Source organism: Somniosus microcephalus, chromosome 24 (assembly GCF_052327205.1).
Source record: "Somniosus microcephalus isolate GS21.2 chromosome 24, FLI_Smic_1.0, whole genome shotgun sequence".
Classification (NCBI taxonomy): Eukaryota; Metazoa; Chordata; class Chondrichthyes; order Squaliformes; family Somniosidae; genus Somniosus; species Somniosus microcephalus.
This window is the reverse complement of record NC_141010.1, coordinates 48,956,410-48,973,576: the sequence shown is the minus strand read 5'-3', so window position 1 is coordinate 48,973,576 and position 17,167 is coordinate 48,956,410. Positions and strand designations below refer to the sequence as shown.

The window sequence follows — 17,167 nt, the reverse complement described above, 5'->3', positions numbered from 1 at the left end:
AGGTTACAGAATGGCTGGTGTGGGAAATGGAAAATAAAGCCACATTGAGCAGTAGGGACAGAGGCAAATTGCTGTAACAGAGGGAGCTTTAACTCTACATCTGGCTCTACCTGGCCCCAATGCTGCCACCAGTGCCTAAAACGTAAATTGTTCCATTCACCTGGGTGAACACTTGGCTATGCGCTTGAAGTGCTGTAACCAACAGGGCTGCAGACCAAGAGCTGGAAAGTGGCATTAGGCTGGATAGCTCTTTTTCGGCCGGCACAGACATGATGGGCCAAATGGCCTGCCTCTGTGCCGTAAATTTCTATGATTCTATGAAAACCAGGTTATGCAGTACTATTTCAAGTAATATACATCTAAATGAAAAGAAATTAAAACAATGTATTGGCTCAGTTATATCCTATTGCCATCAGTCAGTCAGAGGATCTGTTTCATGTGTCCTGGCCAATATTTATCCCTCAACCAACGTCACTAAAACAGATCATCTGCTCATGATCACGTTGCTGTTTGTGGGACCTTGCCGTGTACAGATTGGCTGCCACGTTTCTTATATTAGCAGTGACTACACTTAAAAAAAAAAGTACTTCATTGGCTGTAAAGCGCTTTGGGACAGCCTGAGGTCATGAAAGGCACAGCATAAATACAATTCTGTCTTTTGATGTACAATCCACAATCCCCTAAATCAGGGTGCTCCTCATAACTGCATCTCCTTGCAACATTCTTTGCATCACTTACTTTGTTATTGTATTTCTTAAACAGAAAGTTCTATCCTGCTTACCTTCTTACACAGAAGCACATTGACCAGAATGGTATGTCCACCCGCAAAGACCTTGGCCGAGACTGTTATTTCAGTTTACATTCAATAACCACAGAGGAATATTTGGGCCTGCTTGGACCTAATTCCAAAGAGATAAAACAGCCATATTTCATCAGCTAGGTCACCCAGTTCCCAGTCATGGCAAGAGGACTTGAGGCCCTCCAGGGTAACACAGGCCAAGGTTTGAATTTCAGACAAGAGAAAATAATATTTTCAGGAATATTAAGTTTATGAGGTTCAATTTATTAGCAGATGAATAAAAGAAACAATTTTCTACACTGCAGCAGCTATCAATGGACATCTAACGGTTTGGAATCTGCACAGTCAAAGCAATACACTTTATTGAAATATACACAGCAACCCTCATCAAGAGACTGGGTTATTAGCCAAGCATGTATTTCACAGTGACACATACTCACAGGGGCTCCACGGTACCTTCCTTTTGATTCAAAAGAAAATATCCGTACCGGTTTAACTTCACCCCTTCATTTTGTTTTTTTTTACTCTTTTGTACATTAATGTAAAGCTGTAGTTTAGAAGAGGCTCACGCAGTTGAAATCAGAATCGTCATCATACCACTACAGTATACAGTTAAATAGAGGCATTTGTACAAATTTCTTCTTTTTAAAAACAGAACAGTCGGAAAGAGAGGAACCACAGGGAGAGATAAACTGGTCTGAAAGTTTACAAAACCAGGAGTTATTCACAGTGTTTTAACTAGCTGCAATGAAAGAAATTGAAAGGAACACTCTAAAGCCAAAGTTCCTGCACACGTGTAACTGCTGAATGACAATCGGCCATAAGGGGACATTGATGAAGGATTTAGCTATGGGATGTATATTTATTTGTGGGGGGGGGGGGGGGGGGGAAAAAGAGAAAGAGAGGGAGAAGAGGTTGCCCAAAGATTGCTCATATGCAGTGTACTAACTGGAACTGGAACACACGAGATTCCAAACACACACACACACTAGGAGGAATAAATCAAAAGGAAAGGTTTCCATAAAATTGGGTGATCAGGTTTATCAAAACGCAGTCTTGGTCACTTTATTCCTTACGTTAAAAAGTGTTTTCTTGAAGAAGAAAAAACACTACATCTGATCCAACTCACCGTGTTAGAGAGTGACTAAAACCCAAGAAAATCTGGTACTTTTTCAATCTTTTGTCATACAGAGCGCAGGCTGCAGCTATTGCAGGTATTACAAGCGATGCGTTAAATGGATCAACTTTATAACCTGCTAAAGACTTGTCAAGCTGTAATGAAATTCACCATAAAAAAAATTGAACTGAAAGAACATCTCTAAGTCTGCTGGACAATTATTGGTACGTGAGCAAATAGAATTGTTTGGCCGCAAGTACGGAGTAGTTCTCCTTCCCTGGAAAAAACCAGCTCTAGTTTGTGTGTTTAAAAAGGTACAAGAGTAACTTTCCTCCTAAGATTTGTTTAGAAACTTGAGTTGCAGCAACTGCACATCACATCTTTTAGCGCATCAAAAATGCACTAAACAGCAACTTTCTCTAATATTTAGGTGAGTGGAGGTATTGAGGCCTGAAGTGGACATTAATAATTATAGTTGGGTGGGTGAGGGGGGAAAAAAAAAGTACACACAAATGAGGATCACCCGAACCAAACTGGGTTTGGCAAGATGGTGTTCTCTCTCTCTGGAAAAAAAAATCTGATTAAGCCCAATGCAGACAGACAAAGATTACTCATTCTTTCTGGCCAAACTATGAAAACAGACTCCCGTACAGCTAACCAGCCCACGCACACACACAACGATTACCCACTGCGCAAAAGAATTTCGTCACCCCTTGAAAAGGGACATCTGCAAACTTGTCTTATTTTCAAATATTTTCTGGGGATCCATTTCCGCTGCTCATATCAATCGCCAGAAACATTGTGGCTTAAACTATTATTTGTTTTGCCAAAAATGCCAATTTAATCTTGTAAAACAATACAGAAAAAACATCGCTGATGTTTAATGCAGACATCTGTCCCAGCCAGATTTATGCTAAGGTAACACTCTCTGTCTGCAGCACCATTCCTTCTGGGAGGAAAAAATAAACATCTGCGTCACAGATTGGTAACGTCAGTTATTCATTTTGTCAAAACCGGTGTTGCCCATTGGACTAATGGTCACAGGGCAGAACAAGCTTCCCAAGTCGTTTATGATCGGAGATAGTTGCACTGGACAAAGCTTCCAGTTTGTGTTGCGCTCCCTTGGACTTTTGGACAAGGAGCCAGCGTACCTCAACTTCACCGTGATCCTCTTTCTACCCCATTCCCCCCCCCCCCACCCCCCATTTCTGAACTCGGGAGAATCTAACACAGCCCCAAAGGACTCGGGGCGATGGCAACAGTTACAGTCAAATTCGTTCTTCTTAAAAAGGCTGCTGCTTGACCAAGAACACAAGCACCAATCCCAAACATCTAGGCAGAAGTGCTCTTTGCAAAGTGCACCCTCTGGTTGGAAATCACCAGGAACCAGACTTGGTACCCCTTTTCCACCGCCTCTTCCCCAGGATAATTGTATATTTCCTAACCTTAATGCAACCCATGCACACTCCGATTGAGTACAAGTTCAGACAAGTGTTTAAAAAAAAGGAACATGACCGATTTAATCAGTTATCTAATGTGATTAAAACAGACCGCCAAATTGCATTCCACTGAAGTTGGAAGTATACAATAACTTGCCTTGGTCCTTCAATAAAATCAGAATAAAAGTCAAATAAAATTCTTTAAAAAATATACTCAAAACCACTCCAGTGTTGTTTGTCCTTAATGATGCTTTAAAGTCAGCTGTAGAATTTGGGCTGGTTACTGTGCATTAGCTCTGTGCGTATGATTCCATTCCAAATAGGGACCTCAAAAGGTCGTAAAACTTTCTACACAAGGACAGTGCCCCTAAATCTGGGTCCAACTTTAGAGTTACTGATAACGACCCCCACTGAATTTTGTTTGCTATTTTACTTTGCCCAACTTGATTTTTAAATGACAGTTCGGCTCCCATTGCACCCCCCACCCTCTAAGCGTGGACATCAACTTGCTTTTGCAGGGACAGCACGGCAACAAAATAACCCAATTTCTAGACAGAAACAGATGACAATAACCACACCGATGGGCATAATATCGTTACTCTTTCCTTATCTTTAATACCAGTGACATGTGGATTCAGTGGGTGCCTACAGCTATGGGACTGGAATCTTCAATTTAATTTTGGGGAGGGGCAGAAGCAAATCTCATTAATTTAACCAAATTAATAAAGCGTACTTCCATAGCTTAAATGGTCACCTTTTCCATACCTCAACAAGGAAGAGCTGTTGCGGATGCCACTCCAAGTAGTGCCTTAAAGTCAAAAGTCAAACGGGTCCACTCAGATACCAAGACTTCACTGGGACACCAGATCCAGCTCACACATGCAGTTGTTCACCATTTTTGGAGAAAAGTGCAGTCGAGCCAGGTCCCTGTGTGATGTACACCAATTCCAGAGTTCAACGATTTGTAACGTTGATATTCTGTCCAGTTTTTGTTGAGTAAGGATTCAGGACAGTCCAATAGGAGGAGATGCCACTCGTAGTGAAATCCTTTCACACAAAATACTGGGGCAGCACAGGCATGATGGGCCGAATGGCCTCCTTCTGTGCTGTAGGATTCTGTGATACTAGCCTGAGCTGATGTTGCCTCATTTTACCTAAAATGAATAACTCTGCACCAAGTTTTGAGAAATTGCAGTTCCCCTATATCTATTTCAAGGAGTAGATTCTACACTGTGCTGCAGGCCATCTCGCCAGCTCATTTTTTCAGACCTCCAGCAGAATTCCCTGCACAACACTCCACACAGAAAACCAGACTCCAATTTTGCTACTGTACCAAAGCTTGATCATCGTTTGCTCAACAGGTTCTGACTTGAATTCTAAGCTGTACCAGAGGGAAAGTACATTCTTCTCACTTTGTTTTACCATTCTGGGAAGGGCATGAAACCATGCAGTAAAAAAAAAGCCTCAAGAGACTCTATGGCTAGAATGTGAAACCAAATATAAAGTGTTTTGATTTTGACCACCAGCCACCCTATTAATAAAAGGAGGCTCCTTAAACATTTCCTGGCTGGGAATGGGAGGGGAAAGAAAGATTCCAGGTGATGTAGGCATACTGTGTGCTCAGACACAGATTGAAACCAACAGCTCTCCATAGGGTTAGTTCATGACCTCAAGGAATTTATTAATCAAAATTCTGGAGGGGGGGGGGGAAGCAATAGTAATGTATTACTCAATGAGAGAGACTGTGAGCAAGAGACACAAACAATGAGGGGGGATAGAGAGAGAAAGCAAGAGGGAGAATGAAGAAGAGAGGAAGTGCATGAGAGGGCAGAGAGAGAGAGAGCACGTACACGAGAATGAAGGAGAGAGGGAGTGCACGAGAGGGCAGAGAGAGAGAGAGCACGTACACGAGTAGGAGCATAGCACTCTCTCCACTCTGGGCCAACACCCTTCACACACAAGTGCACAATTTGCTTACTGTTCTACAAGGTTTGCAGTGAACATACAGGAGTTCAGGAACAAGACCACCCTCAGGATAATCGTCATCCATATTCAGTTTGAGATAACCTCGAGTGACAAATCAGTACCTGCACTCAAAAAAAAGTATGAATTTAGTGTATTTTGCAAACATGTAACCCTCTTCCTACTCCAATAAAAGCAAACATTATGAAAAGCATTTCATTCAGAACTACTCAAATGGACTTGCTCACCCAACAAAAAACAACTGGGGCAGTACAGGCATGATGGGCTGAATGGCCTTCGTCTGTGCTGTAGGAGTCTATGATACTAGTCTGAGCTGATGTCTTATTTTACCTAAATTTTACTCCTGTGCTGTAAGTTTATACTTAAAAAAAAAAATAGGAGCTACACACTTCTTGGTAATAGTTTTCCTCACAAAAAGTAAAGAGAAACGTTTAGCTTTATACTTGGGAAAAATGCTCAGAAATATAATGTGCTTAACCAGAAGATCAACTATCCCTCGGTGGGGGGGGGGGGGTTGATTTTATTACATTTGACCAACTGCATCCAACCACTGCCTGCCCCAGGGTGGGGTCCAGCAGCACTTCGCCCAACTCTGACCAACAACTCGGGGCTCTGTAGTTACCAGGTTAACTGGTCATTTGGTCACTCAACAAGGAGCGGTCATGGGAAGGGATGGGATGTGGCCAATTAACATCAATATTTATTGACCAGAGCTAGACCCCTCAACTTAAAAAAAAAATAAAAAAAATACTGAATTTGAACCATTCACATACAAAGACAATTTTCCGCCCTGAAGGATTTATTACTTAAAAAGGAAATGAAAGCAGTCACGTGAAAGTCAGACACGTTTGGACATCTGCGTTTTCCCAGCTGAATACTTTCAATTATTTTCCCACCCAAAATAAAAAAATTCAGGTGGAAACCAACAGTGGATCACAGACATTGTGTTGGCCTGGCTCTTTAAATGCACCAAACCAGTTGGCAACTAAACTGTGCAAAGCAAGACCACCAAAAGCTGAAGTGAAGGGCCTGGTTTGGGGAGGGTGAGCAAGAGGGATTAAATTTTTTTTTTAAATGACCCATTACCAGGACGGAGCAAAAAACAAAAAAAAAAAGCTGAAAAAGCAGATGCCTAAATGTCAAATCAAAGTATTTTTCCTGTTGCAGATTCTTCAAAGTCTTAGTGTTGTCTGTGCCTCAATCTATACCCACCCAATCAGCAAATGAGCAAACGTGTTAAAGTACTGCAGGAACAGTGCAAGCAAAAGCAGCATAGAAACAGAGTCAGAAAGCAAATGGACAGGAATCTGGGCTGTGGAATGGGGGTGGGGAGAGGGAGGAAGAGAAATGCTCCAATTTTTTTTAAAGACCAATAGAACTGTATCCATAACAAACTGAAAAAGAACACCACTGCCACCAACAGGCAGCCTCAAAAACCTTGAAACAGTCAAGTCCCCAGTCCGATATCTCTGCTCAATTTGAAGCAGATGTTACCAATTCGTATTTTTTGGGGGGGGAGGGAAAAGCATTTAAAGGCAAACACCCTCTTCCAGCACAAAGCCACTTTCAGTTCAAGGTTGTGTCTGGGCTACAGCCAAGGGACATGGGAGCAGGATGCAGATTCTGATCATTGTCCTTTTCATTAGCAGCCATCAGTCATGGTCCGTGATTCATAGCCTCTGTCGTCACCTCCTTGCTTCCTGCCTGGAGAATCGCAGTCTCTGTCCATCTCTCTTCGGAGAATCAGTGAGGACGTTCTTCCCCACAGGTGGACAGACACGGGGAAAACACCTGGTACAAATCAGGATATCACCAGCACGGATTCTGGACTCCTTTTCTTTAATGTACTATCTCGGCGGATAGTCTGCATGCTCAGTTTGAAGTGTTGTTATTAGATAATCCAGAGGTTGATGCGACCACACCTGGGCTCGTGCTAGCCACTGACTTCCTAATATGAGGCATCAAGTATGGGTCACTGGCGAGTTGCTGAACATCTATTCGGTCCTCTTTACGATATGCCAGACAGCGGCGGATAAAGGCCTGCAGTAGAATTAGAGAAAAAATAATAATATCCCCTAAGTTCCATAATATTATAAAATTCTCAGAAATATTGACAAGTAGCTGATCATCTTGGTACTGACAGGGAAGTAAGTCAAAATAACTAAGACTCAAAAGTTTTTTTTTGAAAATGAATGACTGTGCTCAATACCAGGAACCAAAGGTATGATATTGTAAGGGTGACCCCGAGCTTCCGGTCGCTTGTCACTTTAATTCTCTGCTCCACTCCCACTTTGACCTCGGCCTCTTACACTGTTCCAATGAAGCTCAACGTAAGCTCGAGGAACAGCACCTCATCTTTCGATTAGGCACTTTACAGCCTTCTGGACTCATTGAGTTCAACAATTTCAGACCATAACCTTTGCCCCCATTTTTCAGGCGGCAGCTGCTGATTATTCTGCCATCCCCATTTGCAACATTTAATCTCTCCTGCCTTCCACCCTATCACAGATCGTCCCTTTAGTTCTTTCCTCCCCACCCCCCACTTCCCTGCCTCTGCACCTGTTTAAAACCTGTTACATCCCTAACTTTTTCCAGTTCTGACGAAGGGTCACAGATCTGAAACGTTAACTCTGTTTCTCTCTCCACGGATGCTGCCTGACCTGCTGAGTGTTTCCAGCATTTTCTGTTGTTATTTCAGATTTCCAGTATCCGCAGTATTTTGCCATCGTATGATATTGCTTAATTCTTCAAATGAGGAACTTGGACGTATACATGAATAGCCGTCAGTCATTTTAACTGAGCTAACCATTTGGAATTTGGAAGAGGAAAGTACAAATTGGACTTGGAATGTTAGTGCAGAAGGAGGCCATTCACTGTGCACCACCAGCTCTCTGAAAACTGTCCCACTTCTCTGCCCGTGCCCCATATCTTTATCAAATGTCCCTTTTCAAATATTTATCCACTTACCGTTGTGGATTTCACCATTTCTGCAAGGGCATTCCCTGTCCTGATAATCCTCTGCATAAATAAAAACTCTCTCCTAACCTCTCCTTGTTCTTTTGATCTTAAACTTATGTTCTCTACTTACTGACTCCATGACCAATGGAAATAGTTTTTCCCCCAATTTATCTTGTCAAAACCCCTCATCATTTTGAACACCACTGTCAGATCTCCTTTCAAACTTTTGTTCTAATGAAGTGTCCCAGTTTCTCTAATCTATCATCTTAGTAAATTTATTCTGCATTCTCTCCATGACCTGGACATCCTTCCTAAAAATGGAAACAAGTCAAACTGTGGCCTATGTAATGGTTTCTATAGGTTTAGCTTAATCTCTGCTTATGTACTCTACACCCCTATCTATAAAATGCAAGATCCCTTATTTTTTTCTTAAAAACAGCTTTTAGCAACTTGCCCTCTTTTAAAAGGTTCGTAAATCTGAACCCCCAAGTCTCTCGGCTTCTCTGTCGGCCCCCCACAAAATGCATCACCTCATATTTATCTGCATTAAATTTCATCTGACACGTACCTGCCCAATCTACGAAGGCCACCCAGAGTTAAAAAAAACTGGTGCATGCAGAAAATAAACCCATGACGCAGCAGGTTGATCTTGGTGACTTCACTGTTCAGCTACACTGCGACGGGCAGATAGGCTTTGCCCATTGTAAAAAGTTGACATACCTTGTCATTATAAATGTTGTCAAAAATCATGACGCAGGCAGTAAGCTTATGTTGTCAGGAAATGTACAAGATATTTAATATAGAAGTTAACAATGTTCCCAATACTGATCCCTCCAGTCTGAAACACATCCATTAACCATTCCTCTCTTTTGTCCTTTAACCAACTTCCTATCCATGCTACCGCATTCCCTTTAATATCACATGTCTTAGCTTTATCAAAAGCCTATGACAAATTAATTTTGTAAATCCGTATACACAGCATCCGTTGCATTTCCTTTTAGCAATATAATCAATTTTCTGAACTATTATATTTACCTCGTTTTAAAATTGTGTTTATAAAATCTTTTATAAAGTTACGTGTTATCTATGTGATTTACACACAAAAAACTCGTCTACCCGAGATGACTTGGTTGCAATTTTGTCATTCACTCTCCCATCAGTGGAGGCGTGCCAATACAGGTCCATTATACCTGAAACCATTCCAATTACACGCACACTGGAGCAGCTTCATTCGTGGAAGGAAGGGTATACTTGCATTGGAGGCGGTTCAGAGAAGGTTCACGAGGTTGATTACCGAGTTGAAGGGGTTGTCTTATGAGGAAAGGCTGAGCAGTTTGGGCCTATTCTCATTGGAGTTTAGAAGAATGAGAGGTGATCTTATTGAAACATACAAGATACTGAGGGGACTTGACAGGGTAGATGCAAAGAGGATGTTTCCCCTCGTGGGGGAATCTAGAACTAGGGGGCATAGTTTCAGAATAAGGGGTCGTCCATTTAAAACGGAGATGAGGAGGAATTTCTTCCCTGAGAGGGTCGTGAATCTGTGGAATTCTCTACCCCAGAGAGCGGTGGAGGCGGAGTCAGTGAATATATTCAAGGCGGAGATAGACAGATTTTTGAAAAACAGGGGAATCAAGGGTTATGGGGAGCGAGCAGGAAAGTGGAGTTGAGGTCGATGATCAGCCATGATCTTATTGAATGGCAGAGCAGGCTCAAGGGGCCGAATGGCCTACTCCTGCTCCTAGTTCTTATGTTCTTATGTTGCTTTGGACAGAGGCGGCAGAGTTGGCAAAAGTTGGTAGTGGCTGTGTGCGCAACAGTACCCCACGCAGGCCTTCCTCCCCCTAAAGATTTTGTGGGGTAGGTTCCTTTAGTTACTACTAGTAGCAAAATTGTAAAGAAAGCCAAGATTTCCTCTTGTTGACATTTCTAGTGCAGGGGAGACTGCCGTCTCAGGTGGACGCAAAAGATTCCACGGCACTATTTCTAAGAGCTGGGTAGCTCTCCCCAGTATCCTGACCAATATTGATCCCTCAACCAACATCAGAAACAGATACCTGGTCATTTATCTCATTGCTGTTTGTGGGACCTTGCCGGGGGTACAGAGATGGAATAGGCAAGCCCAATTGGTCAGTGTGAAGACTGGGCCACAGACAAGGAAGATTTATCTGTGGAGATCAACTATGCTGAGAGAATGAGGTAGAATCCAAATATCCTAAGTCAGTTAGTCATTCATTTATTCAACCTATTAATTAGTCATAAAGTAGTACAGGACAAAACACAGTTGGAAAGCGATGATCCAGTTTTGAGGCCATGATCGTACTAAAGTGCATCTCAGAGTTATTAAATCACAAGATCAACATAGATGAGGATGGTCATTTAACCCATCTCAACACATCCATCCAGAAAGATCCTACAGTTACCCCGTCACAGCATCCAATTGTTTCTTAACTGCCTCGTTTTTTTTTACCTCCACTACTCTTGTATAGCAGTGAACATTTAAACCAGCACAGGCTCCCAGACCCGAGGCCCGCCGGGTCAACGTCCAGACCCGAGGCCCGCCGGGTCAACTCCCAGGCCCGAGGCCCGCCGGGTCAACTCCCAGGCCCGAGGCTCGCCGGGTCAACGTCCAGACCCGAGGCCCGCCGGGTCAACGTCCAGACCCAAGGCCCGCCGGGTCAACGTCCAGACCCGAGGCCCGCCGGGTCAACGTCCAGACCCGAGGCCCGCCGGGTCAACGTCCAGACCCGAGGCCCGCCGGGTCAACGTCCAGACCCGAGGCCCGCCGGGTCAACGTCCAGACCCGAGGCCCGCCGGGTCAACGTCCAGACCCGAGGCCCGCCGGGTCAACGTCCAGACCCGAGGCCCGCCGGGTCAACGTCCAGACCCGAGGCCCGCCGGGTCAACGTCCAGACCCGAGGCCCGCCGGGTCAACGTCCAGACCCGAGGCCCGCCGGATCAACTCCCAGACCCGAGGCTCGCCGGATCAACTCCCAGACCCGAGGCCCGCCGGGTCAACTTTGGTGCGTTTTACTATGTTAAAGGCGCTATATAAATACAAGTTGTTGTTGTTGTTATGGATGGCCATCCCGGTATGAGGTTGTCTGGAGAAACTGCTCCCTTCCAGGCAACCTTTAATTCAAAACACACATTAAAATTTCTCATGTCCAAGTCTCTTTCATGGAAAAAAAATTGCTACAGAATCCCGAACCGTGACAAATCATGTCCATGACTGTTGCTACACGTGCCATGACTTGTCATTTTTATCTCGACTAATCCTGGACTAACCCTCAAAAGTTATATACCTATCACCACGTTCAGACCTACACAAAGTGCATCTCAGGCCAGTAAAGATTTATGAAAGCCGATTACTTTATATAGCTGCCAGGCAAAAGAACACCAATAAACTCGCTTATACTGATCCTGATTTAAGATAAGCCTGATCTTTTCCTGGTTAATCATAACCAGCTAAAGGGTGGTTTACACTAACTGCAGTTGGCTGGACATCATTTCGTAATAGGTTTAGCTAAGATTTTATGGCCAAACAAATCTACTGCCTGAATTGGCTGATGTCCTTGGTTCCATCTACCCAGAACGTTGGGGCTATTAACGCAACAAAATTACTCCTGCTTTCGAACAGGTGGTTGTAAACATGTAAACAAATCTCACCGTATGCAAATTTTGGCGCAAAGTTTAGATGCGGTTTTAGGGTTGCCTGACCAGAATGCTAAATTATACACGATGGGTCTACTAGTACAATACAAATCTCAGCAAGCCTGTGCATCAAAAATAAAGCCACCAGTCTAACCATCTTGAAGGCAATCTCAAGAGACCATGGGTTGAGGTGCAAATTTCTGCAGAAGATTATTCAAATCCTCGTTAGGCACTAAGGAACGTAGAAGAAATTGACTTTAAAGATACGTCTACCAGTGCATATTCACCCTATCAGATCGCCACCAAAAGCAGGAAAGTTAGAATGTCTGCTATCCGAACCAACTGTTCCAGAGTCAATGAACAGTGTGAATACTACAAGGACAGGTGGATCATACCCAAAGGGATGCATTCATTACCCTTATACAAACCGCTTCCGGTTATTATAAGCTTTCAAAGTGGATGATTTCTGTGAAGCTAAACAGCTCTCCACCACTGAAGGAAGAGAATCATTAATTAGACTGGCCCTCTAACACAGCTGTCACATGAAGACTGAGGGTGACTGTACCATATCTAGCACAAAACAAAACATGTTGATCTCTATTCACACAGTTCCAATAGGTACAAGAACATTTTCCTCAGCCACCATCTCTGCCATTCAGCTAGTGGGAATGATCCAGAGTACAAGGCTGACATGGTGGGCAGGCACAGAGAATCTCTCCATCCAGAGTCCCAGACAGTCCAACACTACAGCTTGACTATTTGGATTCCTGCCACAAAAAGCTGAACAGTCATTAGATTCTGCTGACCCTCACCTGGATTGTGCCTAGATTGATTGGACCCTGGTCCAAGCATTTGACATAATGTTCTGCTCTGAGTATCAAAAACACTGATATCCTGACTGTACCAGTGCTACATCCATTCGTTCGCAACACAAGAGAGTCTCCCAATGTTTAGTTATGTACCTTATTACTGTGACGGGCCACGCCCCTTGTGACCATCCTCACAAGGGAGGCAATTGTCAGGCGTGACATAGAAATGAAGTGGTCGTCACAATTTACCTCTTCCCTACACCACTATCTTACCGCATTGGCTGCCTACTGGTCAACATCTAGGAACAACACAAACTGACTTGGTAGCAGATACCTGAAACAATTCAATTGTAGTGGTCCCAGATAGTCTTGTATTCAATCCATAAATATGGCTTTCACCATCAGCCCTAACACCCACTAATATAAATGAGGAATTTGAACCTTGCCTCGGGCATTCCTGTCAACAGTTTGCACCAGGCATATGTAAAGGGCTGGTTCTAGGAATTTTCCCCTCAATTCACAAGGAACCTCTGACTCCTCAATAAATGTCATCAGTTGGCCTTGCAAAGGGAGTGTGGAAATTAATGTGTAGATCCAAAGGTACTGCATCCCGAGAAAACCTGCTGCAATGGAAGAACATGTTTTGGGTGCTGACATAATGTGACAGGGAAAAACATTGTACGGCTAGTTCACTTTCTCCACAAACAGCCTGAAACACAGGCTCCTCGTGGCTCAGCAAAGCCAAATGAACAGCGGAGTCATACTGGCCAGGAGGATCCCAATATCCAACCGAAAACCACCCAGTCTCTTCAACTCTGGACAAAAGCTCCACAGCCTTGCCCACGACTCCATCCCGCTCTTGGATTGCTGTTCAGTGTTCCCTGCTGGAAATGAACATGCCTGGATGTCAGGAGAGAACTAGCTCGACTGCCATACCTCCAATGTTCAATAGTTGAGTCAGACAACTTTAATTGAAATATTTAAGAAAAATACCATCCCAACATTTTTTTTAAATTCATTCACGGGATGTGGGTGTCGCTGGCAAGGCCAGCATTTATTGCCCATCCCTAGTTGCCCTAGAGAAGGTGGTGGTGAGCCGCCTTCTTGAACCGCTGCAGTCAGTGTGGTGAAGGTACTCCCAGTGCGGTTAGGTAGGGAGTTCAAGGATTTTGACCCAGCGGCGACGAAGAAACTGAATTGCTGAATTTAAATAGATTATTTGCAGTTTCAATTTGCTCCCAAACTGAAATGCCCCTGTAGCTATTTGGTTCCACACAGCTGTAAGATTTGGTGTTTCTTATAGGCACCATGTCAATATAACCGGCAGGGTGGAGTGTGGGCATAAAAACAAACAAAAAGTCACTACGTTGAAGTTATTTGGTGATGTGAAGACTCTTTTCTTGCCCCACCACCAAGGATTGCTCACCCCCAACCCCGCTCCCCTCTTCACAGTCAAGGAACAGCCTGCGGTCAGGCCTCCATCAATGCTGCTCTATATCTGGCCAATAAGGGGTGCGCGAGAGGTGCACACAAATGATTCTCGCTCCAGAAAAACATGGGAATTCAATGCATGGAGGACCATGTGCACACACACGTCCCACCATCCTGGGGTCCATTATATCGCGGCTGTGATGCTTTGAGCAACTGCAGCAAAACTGCCGGAAAAAATCTAAATGGAATATTATTTGGCAAGTACAATAAAACAGCAGGGCCAGGCAGCTTCCTATTAACAGGGCTTTGTTTTTCTTCTTGTATCCATCATGTGGCTTTGGCTGGATAGCCTTACCTTTGCTTCTGCGCTGTTCACTGGCTTCTGAGGGAACTGCACCTCCGTGGCTTTCAGAATCGTGTTTTCCTGAAGGATGTCCTGTTGCGACTGGTTGTGACCAAATGGCTATGGAATGGAGGGGAAAAAGTGAAGCACGTCAGAGATAAAATCAACAGCAAGCAGTCATTAGTGTATGAACCAGAAGCTTGAAAGTGAAAGAATTTTCAAAGTACCCCCCTAGTTCTTTTTATATATATTGGAAAAAATGCAACTTTACAAGAGCCCACAAACATGTCTCAAGCTCTCAAAATGACAGAACCCTCAGCCTCCCAAACTTCAGATACTACTATTGAGTGGACCAGATTCAAGCAGTTCTGAATGGTCCCTGGTCTCCAACCAAAATCTATTGCTGAGAATGGAGAGCGATGTCTCTCTACCGTTTTGTCTTTACAGCTTACCAGTCATAGGCTCCAGGAAGAGGCCAATATGGAGCTAGAAACACTCGTCGTTGATAAAACCCTTTCAACTTAGAACACTGGCACCTTCCCTGAAGATCCTGCTAGGTCCACCCACCCTCTGATCCAATCTGGTACAACAGAGAGCTCCCAGGACTAGTTTGAAATGGAGCCAGATCCCAGCATGAGAACGGGATCACCAGATTAGGCCATTCTTCAAGGCTCAGACTATACCTGTACGACCAATACCACTCCCTCCAGAACCCAGCATACTTCCCGGACTCCAGCATGAGCCCACCGTGACAAATAGGGAGTGTCATCACATTTCAAATATTAAGAACGCCTATATGTTCTATCAACATCTGTTCAGGAAATGGGGTTCATCGCTAGGTTTATCTTACTGCATTTGCCAGTCTACCTGAATATACAAAATCACCAAGAAACTGACTCTAGTGCGATGGAATGCTTCATAGGCTAATGTGCCAACTGCTTTGGTCGGTGAATGATTAACTGAGCAGCAAGTCACAGATCACAGAAACCCCACAGTGCAGATAGAGGCCATTTCGGCCCATCGAGCCTGCACCAACACATATCCCACCCGATCCCCGTAACCCCTACACCAACACATATCCCACCCTATCCCCGTAACCCCACGTATTTAATCCCCCTAACACTAAGGTCAATTTATCATAGCCAATCAACCTAACCCGCACATCTTTGGACTGTGGGAGGAAACCGGAGCACCCGGAGGAAACCCACGCAAACACGGGGAGAATGTGCAAACTCCACACAGACAGTCACCCGAGGCCGGATTCGAACCCGGGTCCCTGGCGCTGTGAGGCAACAGTGCTAACCACTTATGCCACCGTGCTGACAAGTATCTAGTCAGTCTTTAAACGCTAATACATTTAATTACAAAGCCATGAACAGTGATCAAAATGCTTTCTGATAACTTTTGGTAAACCTTACTTTTGGGTAGCTGTGTTCAAGTGTGCTTCACCATCTGGTCTCCTGAGAAAGAGGCAGACAGCACACAACCAATCCTAAACAATAACTCTCTTAATTGGGAGGGGGGAGGGGCGGTCAGCAGAGGGGAGAACCTCAGCTCCTCAACTACACCCATGAAAATATTTGTGACAAGTGCAGCAGAAAGTAGTTTGCTTAGTTCCACCTAGCATCAAAACTCAGCTCTGCAATCTGAATGAGTTACAACAGAACTACAGCCACCATAACATTAAAGATAGGGGTACTGAACAATATACTGGCTGTTGACCAGCAGACAAACTGTTAAAAATAAACAGAACATAACTGTGGAGAGGACTGAAAAGAATTACTTTTAATTCCGGTCACACAAGTGTACAGCATCTGAGCATCCACAAACCAGAACAAGGCTTGCCAAAGATTCTTCTATATGTTGAAAGAAGGGAAAGGGAGAGGGAAAGGGAATGGAGAGAGAGAGAGAGAGAGAGAGAGAGGGGGGGGGGGGGGGGGGGGGAGAGGGGGAGAGAGAGAAAAAAAAGAGGAAGGAAAAAGACTTTTATATAGCGCCTCTCACGACCTCAGAACTGGGTGCAGCGAATACAGGTAACTTGGGCGGATTGCAGTGCATGCCTGTACAGGAGCCTGCCTGATTTCCTTTCCATTAATTTAAAAAGAAAATATTTTGTGGACTGTAAACTGGTTTCCAGATTTACAGGGTCAATTTTTATTTAGACCCAAAGGGTGCTCTTTAAGTCAACTTTGCAACACTACAATGTAAATAAAACTGTTCACAATAACAGGTGAATATTTTTAAAGAAAAGCAGAAACCAGAAGTTACCTTGCGTCCATAGAGACACTGGTAGAAGATAACTCCCATAGACCAAACGTCTACCTTATTGGAGATCTTAGGAGGCTCTTTCCCAACAACAAAACATTCAGGAGGCAAATACCTAGTAAGTAAGAGAAACATGTTAGAGTATTGAGCTACGAGTTCTACATCAGTGATATAAATATCAGACATGCTGGTGAGCAGCAAGCCTCATTGGGCTAAACGGTCAGCATGAAAAAACATCGAGTAAATCAGAACCTTCAATAGACGGCCTTTAATACATCTGCCGGTAAAAAATAGCCCCTCATCTATAGGGAAAATAGTATAAAGAGGATTTCAGTGCGATGGGCAAAAGGCCATTAGAGTAAATTTCAT

The 17,167-nt window shown here is 43.9% G+C and overlaps 1 protein-coding gene across 2 annotated transcripts in view; it reads right to left on the bottom strand.

The window, feature by feature from the left end:
• Positions 1-1,042: 1,042 nt before the first annotated feature.
• The window catches only part of tlk2 (tousled-like kinase 2), a 153,116-nt gene continuing 136,991 nt past the window's right edge, over positions 1,043-17,167 (bottom strand). For both annotated transcript variants that reach the window (XM_085966614.1, XM_085966615.1), the window contains exons 19-21: positions 16,802-16,913; positions 14,546-14,653; positions 1,043-7,378 (exon numbers count right to left, since the gene is read on the bottom strand). In XM_085966614.1, coding sequence (XP_085822740.1) covers positions 7,211-7,378; positions 14,546-14,653; positions 16,802-16,913 — 388 coding nt within the window. In that variant the 3' untranslated portion in view covers positions 1,043-7,210. The remainder of the gene's footprint in view (positions 7,379-14,545; positions 14,654-16,801; positions 16,914-17,167) is intronic.